The sequence below is a fragment of the Bombina bombina genome, chromosome 1 (assembly GCF_027579735.1).
Source record: "Bombina bombina isolate aBomBom1 chromosome 1, aBomBom1.pri, whole genome shotgun sequence".
Lineage (NCBI taxonomy): Eukaryota > Metazoa > Chordata > Amphibia > Anura > Bombinatoridae > Bombina > Bombina bombina.
This window is the reverse complement of record NC_069499.1, coordinates 188,394,566-188,414,476: the sequence shown is the minus strand read 5'-3', so window position 1 is coordinate 188,414,476 and position 19,911 is coordinate 188,394,566. Positions and strand designations below refer to the sequence as shown.

The 19,911-nt window shown below is 41.9% G+C and overlaps 1 protein-coding gene across 1 annotated transcript in view; it reads right to left on the bottom strand.

The window, feature by feature from the left end:
- The window catches only part of PAPLN (papilin, proteoglycan like sulfated glycoprotein), a 517,238-nt gene extending 498,369 nt beyond the window's left edge, over positions 1-18,869 (bottom strand). The window contains 2 exon segments of the mRNA XM_053697785.1: positions 3,883-3,999; positions 18,808-18,869. Coding sequence (XP_053553760.1) covers positions 3,883-3,999; positions 18,808-18,827 — 137 coding nt within the window. The 5' untranslated portion in view covers positions 18,828-18,869.
- Positions 18,870-19,911: the final 1,042 nt, after the last annotated feature.

Here is a 19,911-nt window from a genome sequence, read left to right as displayed (position 1 = left end):
TCAATCTTGGACTGAACAGATTCTTTCCTTGAAAAGGCAGGGACAACAGCCACGACTTAGAGGTCATGTCTGCAGACCAAGACACACAGCCCTGCGAGCTAAAATGGAGAATCCAGAAACCTTTGCATTCAGGTGAATAATTTGCATATTGGCGTCACAAATGAAAGAATTGATGACCTTCAATGCCTTAATCTTATTCTGTGGGGCATAGTTATCAAGGGCTGGCGGACCTGATCCGACACTGTGGATCAGGTCCGCCAGACCTCGCTGAAAACGGCGAGCAATACGCTCGCCGTATTCAGCATTGCAGGTGGACAGGTTATGGAGCAGCAGTCTTTGTGACTGCTGCTTCATAACTGCTGTTTCTGGCGAGTCTGAAGACTCGCCAGAAACAGGGGCCATCAAACTCCATACGGAGCTTGTTAAATAGAGCCCTGTATCTCAACGATGGAAGTTTCCCTCTCGACCATATCACACAGGGATTCACATATTCATATGTCGCAGCTCTGGCAACCGCAGCTACAGCCGCTACCAGTTGAAAAACAAACCCGTGTGTTGAAACATTTTCCTTAACATGTTTTCCAATTTTTTATCGCGAGCGTAGAGATGGCACCATCCACCTTAGGGACAGTCCCCCACAGCTCGAGCTGAGAGTTCAGAACGGGGAACAGTTTGTTAAAGGAAGAGGAAAGGGAAAAGGAAGAACCTAATCGCTCCCACTCATTCTTAATAATATTAGGCATCTTAGGAACCGGAAGGTCTGAGGCACCACAATGTCCTCATATACCTTATCAATCTTAGGAATCGAAGGTTGCTCCGGAAGCTTCAGTTCTGGGACCTCCAGAGTAGCAAGCACTTGCGTCAGCAAAAAGCGCAAATTCTCCATCCTAAACCTAAAGTCAGGCTCCTCTGCTGCCGGAGGATGAGATAACACGGATTATGATCCAGAAGGAGCCTCCTCTGAAGAGTCGGAGTGGGCCTCGTCATTGTATAACGCCTCTAATATTTCCATAGGCGTAGACAACCCCTGGGCCAGGCCGCCATGGTATGCCCTACGCTTGCACTTAGCAGAACTTGGTACGGCATGGTTCACTTTCGATACCGCCGTTTGCAGTTGATCCGCAAAATCTGATGGCTAACGAATCTCTCTAATAGGAGTAATGGTTGGACCCTGGGGCGCTGCATGTGCACTCGGAGATGAAAGCAGGGAACGCACCTCAAGGGACGGGGAGCCCTCAGAGGTGGTCGGCTCAGTAGTACTAGACATCCCTTTAGTTTAAGATGTCACAACTTTATCAAGGCATGTGGAACATAGTTGAGCAGGCTAATCTACAAGAACCTCCTCACAATAAACACAGGAATGAGACTTTGTTAAAGAGGGAGTACCCTCTAACGCGTAAGAGTCCTCCATAGCTTGCGCTTTTATTATGGACTAGACTAGCTTAAAAAAACAGGCACCTTTATACCTCCAATGGCCGGGGCACTCACCACCTCCTATGACTTGGTCTACAGAAACCGCTTAGTCTCCTATGCTGCTGATCAACAGAGGAAGTGAAAACTCACACCCAGTCACCTGGGATGACCAGATGTAAGTTTTCCTGCACTAAGGAGAAAACACGCCAAAATTGGCCTAGCAAATACTCACGGAAGTCAACCTGACGTTCCACCATTGCCACAGCCACATCTCGCACATAACGCAGCAATAACACAATAAACAGTATTATATATATAAAAAACCCCGTGTTCAATAATCCCCTCACTAGGAATATTAACCCTTGATTCCATAAGATAAAAGACGCCACACTGTGACCCTGTCTTATCATTATGTATAAAAAATGAAACAATCTTTCCAGAATCAATGCCGTGGAACAGGAACACGGCCCTTCAAGTGTGACAGGAAGAAGCATCGCTCCTGACATGGACTTGAGTGCAGAAAGCAGGCAGCAAAACTCGTCAATGCTGATTGCTTGTGGAGCTGTTAATATGAGTCGGGATGGTTTCACAGAAAGACTCTCCCTGCATCTCCGGACTCTAACTTTCATCCAGGCTCTCAGTGAGAGGCTGACAGGACTACTTAAAACTTCAGTCCCATTCCGAAGAGTACTACCCTCCATAAGAGACTACTCCGAATCTTCGACACTTCTCTGCCATCGTCCTGTGACGAAAGGCAAAGAATGACTGGGGGATGAGTGGAGCGGGGGAGGTATTTAAGCCTTTTGGCTGGGGTGTCTTTGCCTCCTCCTGGTGGCCAGGTTCTTATTTTCCAAAAGTAATGAATGAAGCCGTGGACTCTCCTCCCCTTTAGATGGAAATAAAGAACAGAGTAAACATACTCTGGCTTTCTATACTAGGGCAGCAATATGTTAGGATACAGAGCAAGGACCACCTCACTAGTTCCTAACTGCTTTAAAGCCACCACTACTCTACTGCAGAGATTGGCGTGGACTACAGCTCTACCCAAAAATCTTGCTTGAAGCGAAAGGAAATCAAATTTTCTTCAGACACCAAACTTCACCTCCTCCATTGACAGAGACAAAGAGAATGACTGGTGATTATGGTTAGGAAAGTGACACTTAACAGCTTTCCTGTGGTGCTCTTTGCCTCCCCTGCTGGCCAGAAGTGATATTCCCACTAGTAATTGATGACGTTGTGGACTCTCCATATCTTAGAAAATAAATAAATATTTTGTTAAAATAATCAGTAAATTGCACTTATTCATTTACATTTGTTTTATAAAATACATTTTTGCTTAGCTACTAGAACTTGAAGTGATTATATGCACAGGGTGATGCACAATATTTCCAAACACATAAAGTTAATGTTATGGAAAGTTTTGACTTCTATTCTTTATAAAAAAGTCTTTAATTAAATCCATTGTAGACTTAAAAATAAATGTTATAAAAAAGAAAACAATTTCTCCAAATTAATGTTTGCAAATCCTCGAGTATTATAATTACAGTTAAGCATATGATTTCAATAAATATTATATAAATAATTTTCCTTAAAGGCAATCCAAGAGAAGTTTTTTTAATATGGAAAAATGAGTGTGCTTTATTTAGATATATAACCAAGTAAGTATATTGCATGAAATGCTTGCTTAATCACCAAGAAGATATTATTCAAAGGGACATAAATCCCCCAATTTTTTTTTTCATGAATCAGATAGAGCATACAGTTTTAAACAACTTTCCAAATGCACTTCTATTATCAAATTTTCTTTGTTTTCTTGTTATCCTTTGTTGGAAAACAGGGATGTTAAGGCAGGAGTCTGCAGCACTATATGGCAGCAGTTTTGCAACAATGTTATTCACTAGCAAGAGCATTAGATTTCATGTAGTGCTTCAGGCATGTGCACGCTTTGGGTAGCTTAAATAGCATTTTTGAATAATTGAAAATGTTATAATATTGCAAAGAATAATACTGCCCCTTCAAAATTTGAAGAACAATGCCTAAAGTAAAGAACAATTTGTATTTTTCCATACATACAGTAGATACTGAATAAAATATTGGACTTTGTTAGAACAAATATTTTCAATGAATGTATGTTTTATTCTGAATGTACTATTCAATTTTAGAAAAAGGAAAAAAAATAGCAAATACTACATGTATTTTTTTTTCTATAGCCTTATGTGGATAATATTCTACTTCTGAAGTTTATGCGGTAGGTTATATTCTAGGTAAATGCTTGACAGTATCTATCCACATAGTTTCCTCATAGATTTTAATTGAAAAAGCTTATAAAAAAGAAAAAACAATTCAAATGGAACATATTCTTCATATATGGACAAATATACACTGACAAACATATATTAAAAACTGCCATTCTATTAAATTGTTACTCTGTCTGTACAAAAGAAAAGGAAGAATTTAACTGCCACTTACCTACGAGAGTAGCACTGTCTCTCTCTGACACTCACTCCACCTCCACAAGAGCGGCTGCACTCCCCCCATTCTCCCCAATTATCCCAAAAATCACTTTGTCTTTTAGACTTTCGAGCCTGTTAAGAACAACATCTTCATTATTCTTATTTTATTTAACAATATGTGGTTACATGCACAACAAACAAATTCAAAGCAGCATTAAACTCAACACTACATTCCTTATAGAACATTTAATTAATCAGCAAAGAAGATGAGCTCAACAATCAAATTGGGGTATATGCCTAAATTGTTCTGTTTGTTGCAAAACCCTGCACATTTAAAAAATAATAATACAGTGTATAATTTCAGTGCATGCATAGCATATATGAATGAGGCACTAGTCTTTAAATGATCTGCAGTTATAAACACATTTTACTGTCCCTTTAACTATATAAAAACCAAAATGTATGCTTACCTGATAAATTTCTTTCCGGATATGGTGAGTCCACTGTATTATCAATTACTGTTGGGAATATCACTCCTGGCCAGCAGGAGGAGGCAAAGAGCACCACAGCAAAGCTGTTAAGTATCACTTCCCTTCCCACAAACCCCAGTCATTCGACCGAAGGTAAATGGAGAAAAAGGAGTAACACAAAGTGTAGAGGTGCCTGAGGTCTTAGTAAAAAATAACTGTCTTAAGATAAAGGGCGCGGCCGTGGACTCATCATATCCGGAAAGAAAGAAATTTATCAGGTAAGCATAAATTTTGTTTTCTTTCCTAAGATATGGTGAGTCCACAGCACCATAAATTACTGTTGGGAATCAATACCCAAGCTAGATGACACAGATGATTAGGGAGGGGCAAGACAGGTAACCTAAACAGAAGGCATCACCACTTGAAAAACCTTTTCTCCCAAAAGAAGCCTCAAAAGTATTACATTTATAAAATTTGGAAAAGGAAGAAAGGAAGACCAAGTTGTAGCCTTACAAACCTGTTCCACAGAAAATTCAATTTTGAAAACCCAAGGAAAGGAGACAGCCCTCGTGGAATGAGCTGTAATTCTCTCAGGAGGCTGCTTGTCAAGCAGTCTCATAAGTCAAACAAATTATACTTCTCAACCAGAGAGAAAAAGAAGTAGCAGAAACTTTCTGACCTTTACGTTTCCCAGAGAAACAAACAAACAAACAGGGAAGAAGACTGGCGAAAATCCTTAGTCACCTGCAAATAGAATTTAAGAGCACGCACAACATCCAAGTTGTGTACCAAACGTTCCTCGTGAAAAGAAGGATTAGGACATAGTGAAGGAACAACAAATTCCTGAATTTCTATTCAAAACCACTTTAGGAAGGAAACCAAACTTAGTACGAAGAACAGCCCTATCGGCATAAAAGATAAGATAAGGCGAATCACACTCCAAGGCTGAGAGTTTCGAGACTCTCCAAGCAGAAGAGATCTTTAGCAAAAAGAACAAAACCTTCCAAGATAACAAACTCAATATCTATGGAATGCATCAGCTCAAACGAGCCTGCTTCAAAAACCTTAAGAACAAGGTTTAGGCTAGCAACAGTCTGAAACACAGCCCTGATTCTGACCAATGCCAGAAGCTTATGCAGCAAAGAATATAATGAAGAAATCTTACCCTTCAGGGTACTGACTGACAAGCCCTTCTCCAGACCTTCCTGGAAAGAGGACAAAATCCTAGGAATTCTGACCCTACTGCAAGAGTAGCCCTTGGATTCACACCAATAAAGATATTTACGCCATATCTCGTGGTAAAAATTTCTAGTAACAGACTTGTGAGCCTGAATCATGGTCTCAAAGACCGACACAGAAAAACACAGCTCAGAGAGAACTAAGCGTACAATCTCCAAGCAGTCAGCTTCAGAGAAAACGAGACTTGGATGAAGGAAGAGACCCTGAATCAGAAGGTCCTCCCTCATAGGCAGCCTCCAAGGTGGGAGAGACGACATCTCAACTAGGTTTGCATACCAGAACCTGCAAATACAATCACTGACGTTCTCTCCTGTTTGAGACGAGCAATGACTCGTGGAAGGAGAGCAAACAGAGGAAAACAGGTATACAAGACTGAAGCTAAGGACGACTGATACCAAGCCATCAGAGGATTATAAATCGCTCTCAACTCCAAGATGTTAAAGAGGAGAGCAGACACTTCAGCGTCCATAGACCCTGCGCCTTAAACCAGACCCAGACTGCTTCCCAGCCCAGCAGGTAGGCGACCATGGTCACATCACCCAGGAATGTCTCCAGAAGCACGTGCCTGGCCCCTGAAACACGTGCCTGGCCCCTGAAAGAGCCACTACGAGAGAGAGTCTCTATTGACTGATCTAGATCTATCCTTGAGACAGATCCGAAGTTTTCCATATTATGGAAAATAGTAAGGGGAAAGATGTCCATGGAAGCCATCAGACCAATTCCCTCCATACATTGAATCACTGAATAGTGACGGTAAAATCAAATGTAGCTAGTTCCAAACTCCCAACCTCCTGGTTGCAAGATAGCTAAGTTATTTACTGGGCCACTATAGCTTGCTGTTGGCCAGACAGAAGACTGCCGAAAGAGGAAAATAAATAAATCCTTTATTATCTGACCTCTGTTAAACATCTTCTCCTAGATAGAGAATCTATTAAGGTCCAAGCTTACCGCACCTGGGAATTCCAGTCGATGTTTAAATGGACATCCAGCGCCTAGCTGGATTCGAACCATCAACCCTCTGAGCAAAGCCACAGAGATAACCACCAGGCTACATTGGCCTGTTTTCCATCCAGGTACTGACCATGCCTAACCATACTTAACTTCCAAGATCAGACAGAATCAGGAGCAATCAGGATATTGTGCCGGTAGACCCAAGTAAATCACCCTTGAGTAAATCTTAGATTGGACTCAAAAAGGCATGACTGAACCTGCAGAAAGAGGAAAAATAAAGTTTTCCTTAAGTCCTACTCTCTTGACGAGTGGTAGAAAAAAACTTTTTCTTTTTTACCCGAAAGTCAGAAAGGTCTAATCCTTAAAAGGAGATGCCAGAAGCATGGATTTGGAGGAAACTTAAAATATTGAACCCGCAACAGCAGCACTCTAAAGTCTAGACTGTACCACAAAGTCACAGGTAGGCTTCTCAGCTGACCAAGACTTCTGCCACAATGCAAAGCGGCTAGTACAGCAAGACTAAAAGAGCAAAGGCATTGCTCTAAATGAACACTTAAACCTCCAGTTTCTTATCTATGGATCCGTAAAGGAGCAGCCACCGTCCATAAGGATCGAAGTTCTCAGAGCCATAGTGGAAAACACTCCCTTCTACTTAGGGCACCGTGCAATTTAGTGGAGTCAGCAACGGGAAACAAGGAGAATAGTATCCTTAGCTTCTCCTATTCCTGTGAAAATATCCAAGGCACGTTAGAAACACTTCATCAGAGGAAGGAACATCATAGAAAAGGTAAAAGTTCACAAAACTTTCAAAGGTTGACAACGACAGGGGTATTGATGTCGCCCCATTAACCAAAAACCTCCTTTAACAGTACACGAGGTGTGCAAGCATACATCTGAAGATGACCACTTCAGCATCAGATGAAGGAATTTATACTGTCAGTTCTGAGAATTTACCCCCAGAAGCTACTGGGCAAATTCTCCTCACCAGACTTAGGAGGGAGAGCAACCTGTGTAGAAAAATAAAGAGCAGCAACCTTACTATCTGGAGCTTCTCCTCTTGCATTTTCAGGAAAGATTCCCTTGCACTGTCTGGAACAGGACAACAGTGGAATCCTAGTAAATATTAAATTTACTAGATATCTTAGGGTTGACAGCGAAGGATATCACTTCAGCATCCAATGAAAAAATTACTGTCCAAATCTAAGATTTTGCCCTCAAAACGTCTGTTCCTCATCAGCAGCAGACGGAACAGAAACCTTACTATCTGAATCTCTAATTTTCCTCTTGCGATTTCCCTTTAGGATAGGAAAAGCAGATTAATGTCACAGATATCGCAGAAAATACCTGGGCAACAAATTCTGCCAAATAACTCCCAGAGGAGAGATTAAAATGAACCGCAGGGCACTGAATGTGACATCATAGAGGCTTGGAACGTTTAAGGAGAAAGCTGGCTTTGCCTGAACAGCTTCATCCTGGGAGACATGAGGCTCACAGGGCAACAACCTATTCAATAGATTCTATACCTTTGCCCTACCGGTAAAGGAAACCATAACTGGAACTCTCAGGTACTAAACGGCTGACTTAGCAACCTTGCTATTTAAGCAGCAATGAGGCATTTCCCCTGAGAAACATGAATCATGCGGATGAAATATGATAAAATCTTATTAATAAAAGATGTATCTTAAAAATAAGAGACAAAAAAGTTTGAAAAAAAAACCCCAATTAGTCCTCCAGAGCCACTAATCAATTTAACTGGATTAGCTTACCACTGAACTACAGTGAAATAAACCTGCATATATAAACCCTCAACTTGAGGATGTAAAAATATGAGCTCTTTATTTGTAAAAATAAACATATAGTCTCAGTAACATTGACTGACCCTTGCTGACTTAGCAACTTTGGCCATTAATGCTGTCCACTTAAAATGAATCCTGTCACTTTCAAGCCATGTCTCAGAGACAGGCATAACAACGTCTGTGGTCACACTGAGAGCGAAGCGTACTAACGTCAGACTGATCTAAGCCCTGCCCTCAAAAATGGCGACACTCCGCTCATGTGATGAAGAAAGGAGGCAAGCCATAAAATCGGCATGAGGATGAAGCGCGCTATTTATCGCACTTCATCCTGCCGATAACAAGAAGTCATAATAACATTGGGACCAAATAACGGTATTGCTCAATTTCAGGGAAGCAAACAACACACATAGGCGCCCCAAAGAAATGGCGCCAGAAGTAAAAGGGTGCTCTTAAAATGAATTCTGTTAGACCTACGAGGGAGGGTAATCCTTTGCAAGTCATATATCAACCATCCGCGTTGTGAAGCCTTATGAGTAACATTCAAATAAACCCATAATAAATGCAGATTGTATATTTTTCTTAACCCCTTCAGTGCCAGCCTCCTAGCCCCAGAAGACAAAAGGCACTTATCAGCACATCTAGCTGTCCGTCAGGAAGACAGCTCACATGGTATGGAGGGATGCAACTCCCTACAGAGACCTGTGAAAAAAGAAATAACAGAGTAAGCCTACTCTGGCTTTCTATAACAGGGCAGCAACATGTTAGGAAAACGCAGCGAAGCCCACTGCACAAGTTCCTAACTGCTTAAAAGCCACCACTGCCCTACTGAAGAGACTATGTGGGGTACGGCTATACCCAATCTTTAGAGGAAAGGTCAGAGCAAACCTACTCTGGCTTTCAAAATAATAAAATCTTGATTGAAGTGAAATAAATTCATTTTCTTCAGACACCAAAACTTCACCTCCTCCTTGCACCGAAGGCAAAGAGAATGACAGGGGTTTGTGGGAAGGGAAGTGATACTTAACAGCTTTGCTGTGGTGCTCTTTGCCTCCTCCTGCTGGCCACGAGTAATATTCCCAACAGTAATTGATGATGCCATGGATTTAGCTTATTTTAGGAAAGAACCGAGAAATTATACAGTTGCAGAATGTTTTTTTATGCCACAGTTAGCAATATTAAAGAGGAGAAATAAAAAGTCTTTATTATTATTATTATTATTATTATTATTATTATCAGAATTATTTGTTCAGTAGTGTTAGCTATATGATCAATTAAGTATACAATGCATTACACGTATTTATATTGTTACAGTCAACATATTAGATATGACAATATAAATTGATACAGCAGGAGGGACAAAGACATCACTTTTTCACAATGAAAATGTAACAGTTTTTAAAGGGCTATGAAACCGACAATTTTCTTTCAGATAGAGCATGCCATTTTAAACAACGTTCTAATTTACTCCTATTTTCCATCTAAAGGGGAGGAGAGTCCACGGCTTCATTCATTACTTGTGGAAATTTAGAACCTGGCCACCAGGAGGAGGCAAAGACACCCCAGCCAAAGGCTTAAATACCTCCCCCACTTCCCTCATCCCCCAGTCATTTTTTGCCTTTCGTCACAGAAGGTTGGCAGAGAAGTGTCAGAAGATTAGGAGTAGTCTCTTATGGAGGGTAGTACTCTTCGGAGTGGGACTGGAGTTTTAAGTAGTCCTGTCAGCCTCTCAGTGAGGGCATGGGTGAATGTTAGAGTCCGGAGATGCAGGAAGAGTCTTTCTGCGAAGCCATAGATTCTGGTAAGATTGTTTAATTTTTTATACACATAATGATAACGCAGAAGACAGGGTCACAGTGTAGAATCAAGGGTTAATATCCCTGGTAGGGGGATTATTGAACAGGGGGGGGTCTGCACATAATATTGTTTATTGTGTCATTGCTGCGATATGTGTGAGATGAGGCTCTGGCAACGGGTGGACTTTTAGTTTAATTTCCGGGAGTATTTGCACAGCCAATTTGGCACGTTTTTCTCCCTAATGCAGGGGCGGTCCTACGAGGCATTCCTTCTGACCGGGTGTGGCCAATTCGACTTCCTCTGCTTGACCGGCGGTTGCAGGAGACAAAATGGTTTCTCTGGTCCAGGTTATAGGAGGTGATGAGTGCCCCAGCCATTGGAGGTTATAAAGGTGCCTTTTTTCATATATAATATATCTAGTCCGTAATAAAGGCGCAAGCTATGGAGGACTCTGACGCGTTGGAGGATACTCCCTCTTTAACAAAGTCTAATACCTGTGTTTATTGCGAGGAGGTTCTGGTAGATCCGCCTGCTCAACTATGTTCCACATGCCTTGATAAAGTTACGACATCTAGAAAGAATAGGATGTCTAGTACTACTGAGCCGTCCACCTCTGAGGGTTCCCCGTCCCGTGAGGTGCGTTCCCTACATTCATCTCCGATTACACATGCAGCGCCCCAGGGCATGACCATTTCTCCTACGGGAGAATCCGTAAGGGAGTGCCTTACCACCATCTGCTAAATGCAAGCGTAAAGTAAAATATGGCAATCCGACCCAAGGGTCATATACTCCAATGGATATTTCGGAAAGATTAGCCGCTGACAAGGATGACTCCGACTCTTCGGAGGACGTTCCTTCTGAGTCTATGTCATCTAAAGCTCTGACTGCGGAGGAGCCTGACTAGGTTTAGGGTGGAAAATTTGTGCTTTCTGCTGAAGCAAGTGCTTGCTACTCTCGAGGTTCCGGAACCGAAACTACCAGAGGAACCTTCAATTCCTAAGCTTGATAAAGTATATGAGGACACGGCAGTACCTCAGACCTTCCCGGTTCCTGTTAAGATGGCTAACATTATTAAGAATGAATGGGAGAGATTAGGTTCTTCCTTTTCCCCTTCTTCCTTTAGGAAGATGTCCCCCATCCCGGACTCTCAGCTCGAGCTATGGGGGACTGTCCCTAAGATGGATGGTGCTATCTCTATGCTTGCGAAGCGGACGACGATTCCTCTTCAGGATAGTTCGTTGCTTAAAGAGCCCATGGATAAAAAGTTAGAAAACATGTTAAGAAAAATGTTTCAACACACGGGGTTTGTTTTTCAGCCGGCAGCGGCGGCTGCTGCGGTAGCCGGAGTTGCAACATATTGGGGCAAATGTCTGTCGGGCATAGTCGAGAGGGAGACTCCCCTCGGCGAGATACAGGATAGAATTAAGGCGTTGAGGATCGCTAATTCTTTTATTTGTGATGCCAATATGCAGATCATTCGCCTGAATGCTAAGGTATCAGGTTTTTCCGTACTAGCTCACAGGGCTCTGTGGCTAAAGTTGTGGTCTGCGGACATGACCTCTAAGTCTAGACTGCTATCCCTTCCCTTTCATGGAAAGATCCTGTTCGGTCCGGGATTGGACTCGATCATATCCACGGTTATGGGAGGCAAGGGCGCTTTCCTACCGCAGGATTAGAAGGTTAAGGCTAAGGGATCTACTCTTTGTCCCTTTCGTGCGGACAAGGCCCAACACCAGCAGCCCGCCGCAAAAGCGTATCAGTCCAAGGGCACTTGGAAACCAGCTCAGTTTTGGAATAAGTCCAAGCAGTACAAGAAGCCCGCCGACACAAATTCGGCATGAAGGGGCGACCCCCGAACCGGTCACCGGACCAAGAAGGGGGCAGATTATCTCTTTTCTCAGAGGTCTGGTTGCAGGATGTTCAGGGCCCTTGGGTTCTGGAGGTTATCGCCCAGGGATACAGGATAGGGTTCAGATCTCATACCCCCATGGGCAGATTCCTCCTGTCTTCAAGACCAGAAAAGAGAGATGCCTTTCTATAATGTGATAAGGATCTCTCTTCTCTCTGAGTTATTTTACCAGTACCCCCAGCATAAAGGGGTTTAGGGTACTATTCAAACCTATTTGTGGTCCCAAAGAAGGAGGGCATGTTCCGCCCGATTCTAGACCTAAAATGTTTAAACAAGTTTCTAGCTGTTCCATCATTCAAAATGGAAACAATCAGAATTATTCTGCACCTATTGCAAGAGGGGCAGTTTATGATGACAATAGACTTGAAGAATGATTACCATGTGCCAATCCACAGGGATCATTTCAGGTTCCTGAGATTTGCGTTTCTGGACCAACATTTCCAGTTTGTGGACCTTCCTTTTGGTCTGGCGATGGCCCAGAGAGTCTTCACAAAGGTACTGTGGGCGCAACTTGCAGTAGCCAGATCCAGAAGCAGTGCTGTGGTGCCCTATCTGGACGACATCCTAGTCCAGGCGCCGTCGTTCAGTCTCGCAGAGGAGCACTCGAGGGCCGTTCTTTTGCTCCAATCTCACGGTTGGAAGATAAACTCAGGAAAGAGCTCCCTGATTCCCAGCAACAGGGTGGAGTTCCTGGGAACGATAATAGATTCTATATCCAGGAGGATATTTCTCACAGATCAGCGACACAGGAAGATTGTGTCCACCTGTCCTGCCCTTCAGTCCTCCTCCAGTCCCTCTGTGGCTCAGAGTATGGAGGTGATTGGGCTCCTGGTGTCCAGCATCGATGTCATTTCATTTGCCAGGTTCCATCTCAGACCTCTTCAGTTGTGGATGCTGAGACAGTGGAATGGCGATCATACAGACCTATCCCAACAGATTTCTCTGGACAATCGGACGAGGGACTCCCTCTCTTGGTGGATCCGTCTGGAACAACTGTCCCAAGGGACATCCTTCCTGAGACCTTCCTAGGAGGAAGGGGAGCTGTTTGGGGTGCCAGGATGACTCAGGGAAAGTGGTCTCGAGAGAAGTCTCTCCTCCCAATCAATATTCTGGAACTTTGAGCAATCTACAATGCTCTGAAGGCGTGGCCTTCTCTGGGGTAGTTCAGCTTCATCAGGTTCCAGACAGACATTACCTCGGTGGCTTACATCAAGCATCAGGGGGGGGGCGAGAAGCTCCCTAGCAATGAGGGAGGTTTCTCAGATATTGGAATGGGCAGAGTCCCACAGCTCTTAGCAATCCACATTCCGGGTGTGGACAACTGGGAAGCGGATTTTCTCAGCAGGAAATCCTTCCATCCGGGGGAATGGTCTCTCCATCCCGAGGTGTTTGCAGAGATTTGTCACAGATGGGGGACGCCGGAGATGGATCTCATGGGGTCCAGACTCAATTACAACCTACCCAGATACGAGTCGCAGTCCAGGGATCCCCAGGCAGAGCTGATAGATGCCTTAGCGGTGCCTTGGGGGTTCAACCTAGTTTACATTTTTCCACTTCTACCTTGTGTAGTGGCCCGCATCAAGCAGGAGCCAGCTTCGGCTATTCTGATTGCTCCGTCGTGGCCGTGGAGGACATGGTTTGGGGATCTGGTGGGTATGTCATCTTCTCTTCCATGGAGGTTACCCTGTCGCAGGGATCTGTTGATACAGGGTCCCTTTTACCATCAAAATCTAGATTCTCTGAGACTGACTGAGTGGAGATTGAACACTTAGTCTTGGCCAGGAGAGTGTTTTCTGGGAGAGTGATTGATACACTTGTTCAGGCCAGGAAGCAGGTCACTTGTCGCATCTATCATAAGGTGTGGAGGACTTACATGTCCTGGTGTGAGAAGCATGGATATCCTTGGCACAAGGTTAAGGTATCCAGGATTCTGTCCTTTCTCCAGGGTGGACTGGAGAAGGGGCTTGCCGCCAGTTCCTTGAAGGGACAGATTTCATTTTGTTGCACAAGAGGCTTGCTGAGCTTCCGGATATTCAGTCTTTTGTTCAGGCCCTGTCTAGAATCAGGCCTGTTTTTAGACAGTCCGCTCCTCCTTGGAGCTTGAACTTGGTTCTGAGGGTGTTGCAGAGGGTTCCTTTTGAACCTATGCACTCTATTGAGATTAAGATTCTTTCCTGGAAAGTTCTCTTTCTGTTGGCTATTGCAACGGCTCGCAGAGTCTCTGAGCTGGCAGCCTCGCAATGTAAGCCTCCTTATTTGGTCTTTCACACTGATAAGGCTGTTCTTCGCACTGGTTTGGGATTTCTTCCCAAAGTTGTGTCTAACCATAACATCAATCAGGAAATAGTAGTTCCTTCTTTGTGTCCTAACCCCTCTTCTCCTAAGGAGAGGTTACTTCATAATTTGGACGTGGTTCGAGCCTTGAAGTTTTATCTTCAGACTACAAAGGATTTCAGACAATCTACATCTCTTTTTGTGGTGTACGCAGGGAAGCGCAAGGGGCAGAAAGCCTCTTCAATTTCTTTGTCCTTTTGGTTGAGGAGCATGATTCACTTAGCTTATGAGACAGCGGGACATAAGCCTCCTCAGAGGATCACAGCTTATTCGACTAGAGCTGTGGCTTCATCTTGGGTCTTCAAGAATGAGGCCTCTATGGAGCAGATTTGTAAGGCGGCTACCTGGTCCTCCTTACATACCTTTTACAAAATTTTACAAATTTGACGTTTTTGCTTCGGCGGAAGCAGTTTTTGGGAGAAAGGTTTTACAGGCTGTGGTGCCCTCAGATTAGGGTCCATCTTCTTTTTGCCCTCCCATTTTTCATTCAGTGTCCTCTAGAGCTTGGGTATTTGTTTCCACAAGTAATAAATTAAGCCGTGGACTCTCCTCCCCTTTAGATGGAAAACATAAATTATGTTTACCTGATAATTTTATTTCCATCGTGGGGAGGAGAGTCCACGGCTCCCGCCCGTGGCTCTGGTGGGCGGACCTAAATTTAGTTTTTTTTTCTTCTGGCACCATTTATACCCTGATATTTCTTCTACTGTTCCTTGTTCCCTCGGCAGAATGACTGGGGGATGAGGGAAGTGGGAGAGGTATTTAAGCCTTTGGCTGGGGTGTCTTTGCCTCCTCCTGGTGGCCAGGTTCTTATTTCCCACAAGTAATGATTGAAGCCGTGGACTCTCCTCCCCACGATAGAAATAAAATTATCAGGTAAGCATAATTTATGTTATCAAATTTTCTTCGTTCTCTTGGTATCTTTATTTGAAAAGCAGAAATGTAAGCTTAGAAGCCAGCCCATTTTTGGTTCTTTTATTAAAGAGTAAAATTAGGAAGGCTCATATGAGCTCATGAGAGCTCAGGAGTGTGCACATGTCTCTAGTACTCTATGGCAGCAGTTTTTTGCAGCATTGTATAACAAAGCTACAAATAATGTTGCAAGACACTGCTGCCATAGACTACTAACGACACATGCACACTCCTGAGCTATTATGAGCCTATCTAGTTTTACTCTTTAATAAAACATAGTCATACCAAGAGAACAAAGCAAATTTAATAACAGAAGTAAATTGGAAAGTTATTTAAAATTGCATGCTCTATACGAATCATAAAAGTTTAATTTTTAATTTAGTGTCCCTTTAAAGTGACATAAAAATTAAACATTTTCTTTCAAGATTCAGATGGAGAATACAATTTTAAACAATTTTTCAATTTACTTATATTATATAAATTGCTTTATTCTCTTGGTATCCTTTGTTGAAGAAACACCAATGCACATCGGTGAGCCAAAAAGATGAGGCATTAATCAGAAGCCAGAATAAAGCAGCTGCTGAACCTTCCTAGGTATGCTTTTTTAACAAAGGATACCAAGAGACGAAACAAATTAGATATAATAAATAATTTCGAAAATTGTTTAAATTTTCTAAATCATGACAGAAAATATTTGTGTTTCATGTCCCTTTAAATTGAAGTTTAATGTCATCTCCATTATATGGAGTAAATATTTATGGAGATTATTTACAAATAACAGCATGTTACCGGCATTTATGAATAACTGCATCAATTTCCTATCTATCAGTATGCCAGGAAATGTATGCTTACCTGATAAATTCATTTATTTCATTGTGATGAGTGTCCATGAGCCATTACTCATGGAATTCAACTCCTGGCCACTAGGAGGAGGGAGATTCACAAAGCTCTCAGAGCACTTAATCCCTCCCACCTCTCTGGTAATCTAGTCTGACGTATAGCCAAGAAAGAAGTAAAAGTAGGGAAAATGAGGTGCAAACTATAACTGCTGCCAGAAAAAATTATTAAGTAAAAAATTTAAATGGGCGGGTCTCTTGGACTCTCACCACCATGAAAGAACTGTATTTGTCAGGTAAGCAGACATTTTCTTTTTTTTCATAAGGTGGTGAGAAGTCACAAGCCATTACTACTGGAAACTAATACTCAAGATGTGAAGTCCACAAGTAATTTGTCAGGACAAAAATGTATTAAGGCAGTCAACTAATTACCAGACACCAGATCTCTGGGGAAAATGAACCTCTAACGGTCTGAGGACCCTTGCGACAAAGAATCACCTTCCACCTGTGGAGGCAAAGAAAAGACTAGATTATCAGAGAAGTGGGAGGGATTAACGGTTCTTAGATCTTTTGGAATCTTTGCTTCCTCCTAGTTGCAAAGAGTTAAATCCTAGGAGTAATTGCTTGTGGAATCGTACCACCTTATGAAAGAAATCAGATTCAAATAACAGAGAACAGAACATGGTTAAGTAATGTTAGGAGGATATTTTAAGGAATTCAGCTAAAACCTTTGTGCAAATTTTTACCAGCTCCATATAACAAATAATCTTTCTATTTCCTTCTGTCAGTTGACCCAAATAGTTTATGAAGATGGTTTATGTCTTTCAAGACAATTAAAAGGAAGCACATGTGCATGGGTTACAACAAATTATACAGGGAGTGCAGAATTATTAGGCAAGTTGTATTTTTGAGGATTCATTTTATTATTGAACAACAACCATGTTCTCAATGAACCCAAAAAACTCATTAATATCAAAGCTGAATAGTTTTGGAAGTAGTTTTTAGTTTGTTTTTAGTTAAAACTATTTTAGGGGGATATTTGTGTGTGCAGGTGACTATTACTGTGCACAATTATTAGGCAACTTAACAAAAAACAAATATATACCCATTTCAATTATTTATTTTTACCAGTGAAACCAATATAACATCTCAACATTCACAAATATACATTTCTGACATTCAAAAACAAAACAAAAACAAATCAGTGACCAATATAGCCACCTTTCTTTGCAAGGACACTCAAAAGCCTGCCATCCATGGATTCTGTCAGTGTTTTGATCTGTTCACCATCAACATTGCGTGCAGCAGCAACCACAACCTCCCAGACACTGTTCAGAGAGGTGTACTGTTTTCCCTTCTTGTAAATCTCACATTTGATGATGGACCACAGGTTCTCAATGGGGTTCAGATCAGGTGAACAAGGAGGCCATGTCATTAGATTTTCTTCTTTTATACCCTTTCTTGCCAGCCACGCTGTGGAGTACTTGGACGCGTGTGATGGAGCATTGTCCTGCATGAAAATCATGTTTTTCTTGAAGGATGCAGACTTCTTCCTGTACCACTGCTTGAAGAAGGTGTCTTCCAGAAACTGGCAGTAGGACTGGGAGTGGAGCTTGACTCCATCCTCAACCCGAAAAGGCCCCACAAGCTCATCTTTGATGATACCAGCCCAAACCAGTACTCCACCTCCACCTTGCTGGCGTCTGAGTCGGACTGGAGCTCTCTGCCCTTTACCAATCCAGCCACGGGCCCATCCATCTGGCCCATCAAGACTCACTCTCATTTCATCAGTCCATAAAACCTTAGAAAAATCAGTCTTGAGATATTTCTTGGCCCAGTCTTGACGTTTCAGCTTGTGTGTCTTGTTCAGTGGTGGTCGTCTTTCAGCCTTTCTTACCTTGGCCATGTCTCTTAGTATTGCACACCTTGTGCTTTTGGGCACTCCAGTGATGTTGCAGCTCTGAAATATGGCCAAACTGGTGGCAAGTGGCATCTTGGCAGCTGCACGCTTGACTTTTCTCAGTTCATGGGCAGTTATTTTGCGCCTTGGTTTTTCCACACGCTTTTTGCGACCCTGTTGAATATTTTGAATGAAACGCTTGACTGTTCGATGATCACGCTTCAGAAGCTTTGCAATTTTAAGAGTGCTGCATCCCTCTGCAAGATATCTCACTATTTTTTACTTTTCTGAGCCTGTCAAGTCCTTCTTTTGACCTATTTTGCCAAAGGAAAGGAAGTTGCCTAATAATTATGCACACCTGATATAGGGTGTTGATGTCATTAGACCACACCCACCCCTTCTCATTACAGAGATGCACATCACCTAATATGCTTAATTGGTAGTAGGCTTTCGAGCCTATACAGCTTGGAGTAAGACAACATGATGTGGTCAAAATACTCATTTGCCTAATAATTCTGCACTCCCTGTATATAAAACATTTACACTTATCAAATAATGTTGCAGACATTAATTCTATTTTAACTTAACTGTTATGACTTTAATGTAATGATTGACTCAGCAATTGTTTCCTTTACTTTTTTTTTATTTAATACTTTACATTCTGGGTTTGTAACAAATAAATTTTGCCATGCAGAGAAAAACACACAATTTGTAAAATAAAAGAAAAGATTGTCACAAAGATGGGGTTCTTATTTTAGTATGCTTTAAATAATCTAATAAGATACAGCTTGTATTTACTCGTATATGTGGATTTCAGCATCAAAGTAACAGTAAAAAGCAGCAATATTAATTTTCATTTTGCCTATGGAAAGACACACTTAGTAAGTTGCACTGGTTGAAAGCAACTTTAATTTTTACAACACAGATTTAAATTACACAGAACATATATACAAGCCTATAGAACATTTTTTTCTGTACATCTTATCCCAAAAGGCCTAACATAATTTATAAATCCTCCCAATCACGATAATTAATTCCTATTGCTTTAAAATTCTAACATATAAAATTAGAAATTGGCATGCATAGATATATATTTGGGGACATCACTAATTAAGAATAAACCATGCTTAGAAAGAATAGATAATTGTCTTGTAAGTCCTCTTTTGCTCCATTTATATTAGAGGACTATCTTTTTTATCTCTATTATTATCTCCTTTTCAACTGCTTTCATCAATCTCTTCTTAGCTAAACTGATGACAGGATTGTAATGAAATCTAGCATGCAATAGAAGCTTTACTCAGGCTAAAGCTTTATGTCAGAGCAAGTTCATCCATATTTTGTTCCAAAAAAAAAACCTTTTTTAGAAGCAGATGATTATATTTTTCAAGGCAATCCACTATTTGTAAACATAAATTATTTTTTTGGTGTCTCCATGTGTAGTACAAATGTTCTAATGAATCAACATATTTTCCTTGCTTCCATAAAAAAAAAACACCATAATTTATGCTTACCTGACAAATTCCTTTCTTTTGTGGTGGTGAGAGTCCACCGAGTCTTGACGTGTGGGATTGAATTCCAGTCACTAGGAGGAGACAAAGAAACCCAAACCACACAAGCTTTTAAACCCTCCCATCTACATGTATAGCTCAGTGTATCATATAGCTGAGCCAAGTAAAAAGGAGAACAGAAAGGTAGTAAAGACAAAACGGGGTAAGAAGAGATGCAACATAAATACTGCCATGAAAAAATTAAACTGGGTGGGCTTCGTGGACGCTCACCCCTGCGAAGAAAGGACTTTTCAAGGTAAAACAGAATTTATGTTTACCTGATAAATTACTTTCTCCAACGGTGTGTCGGCTCCACGGCGCTCCATCCTTACTTGTGGGATATTCTCTTCCCCAACA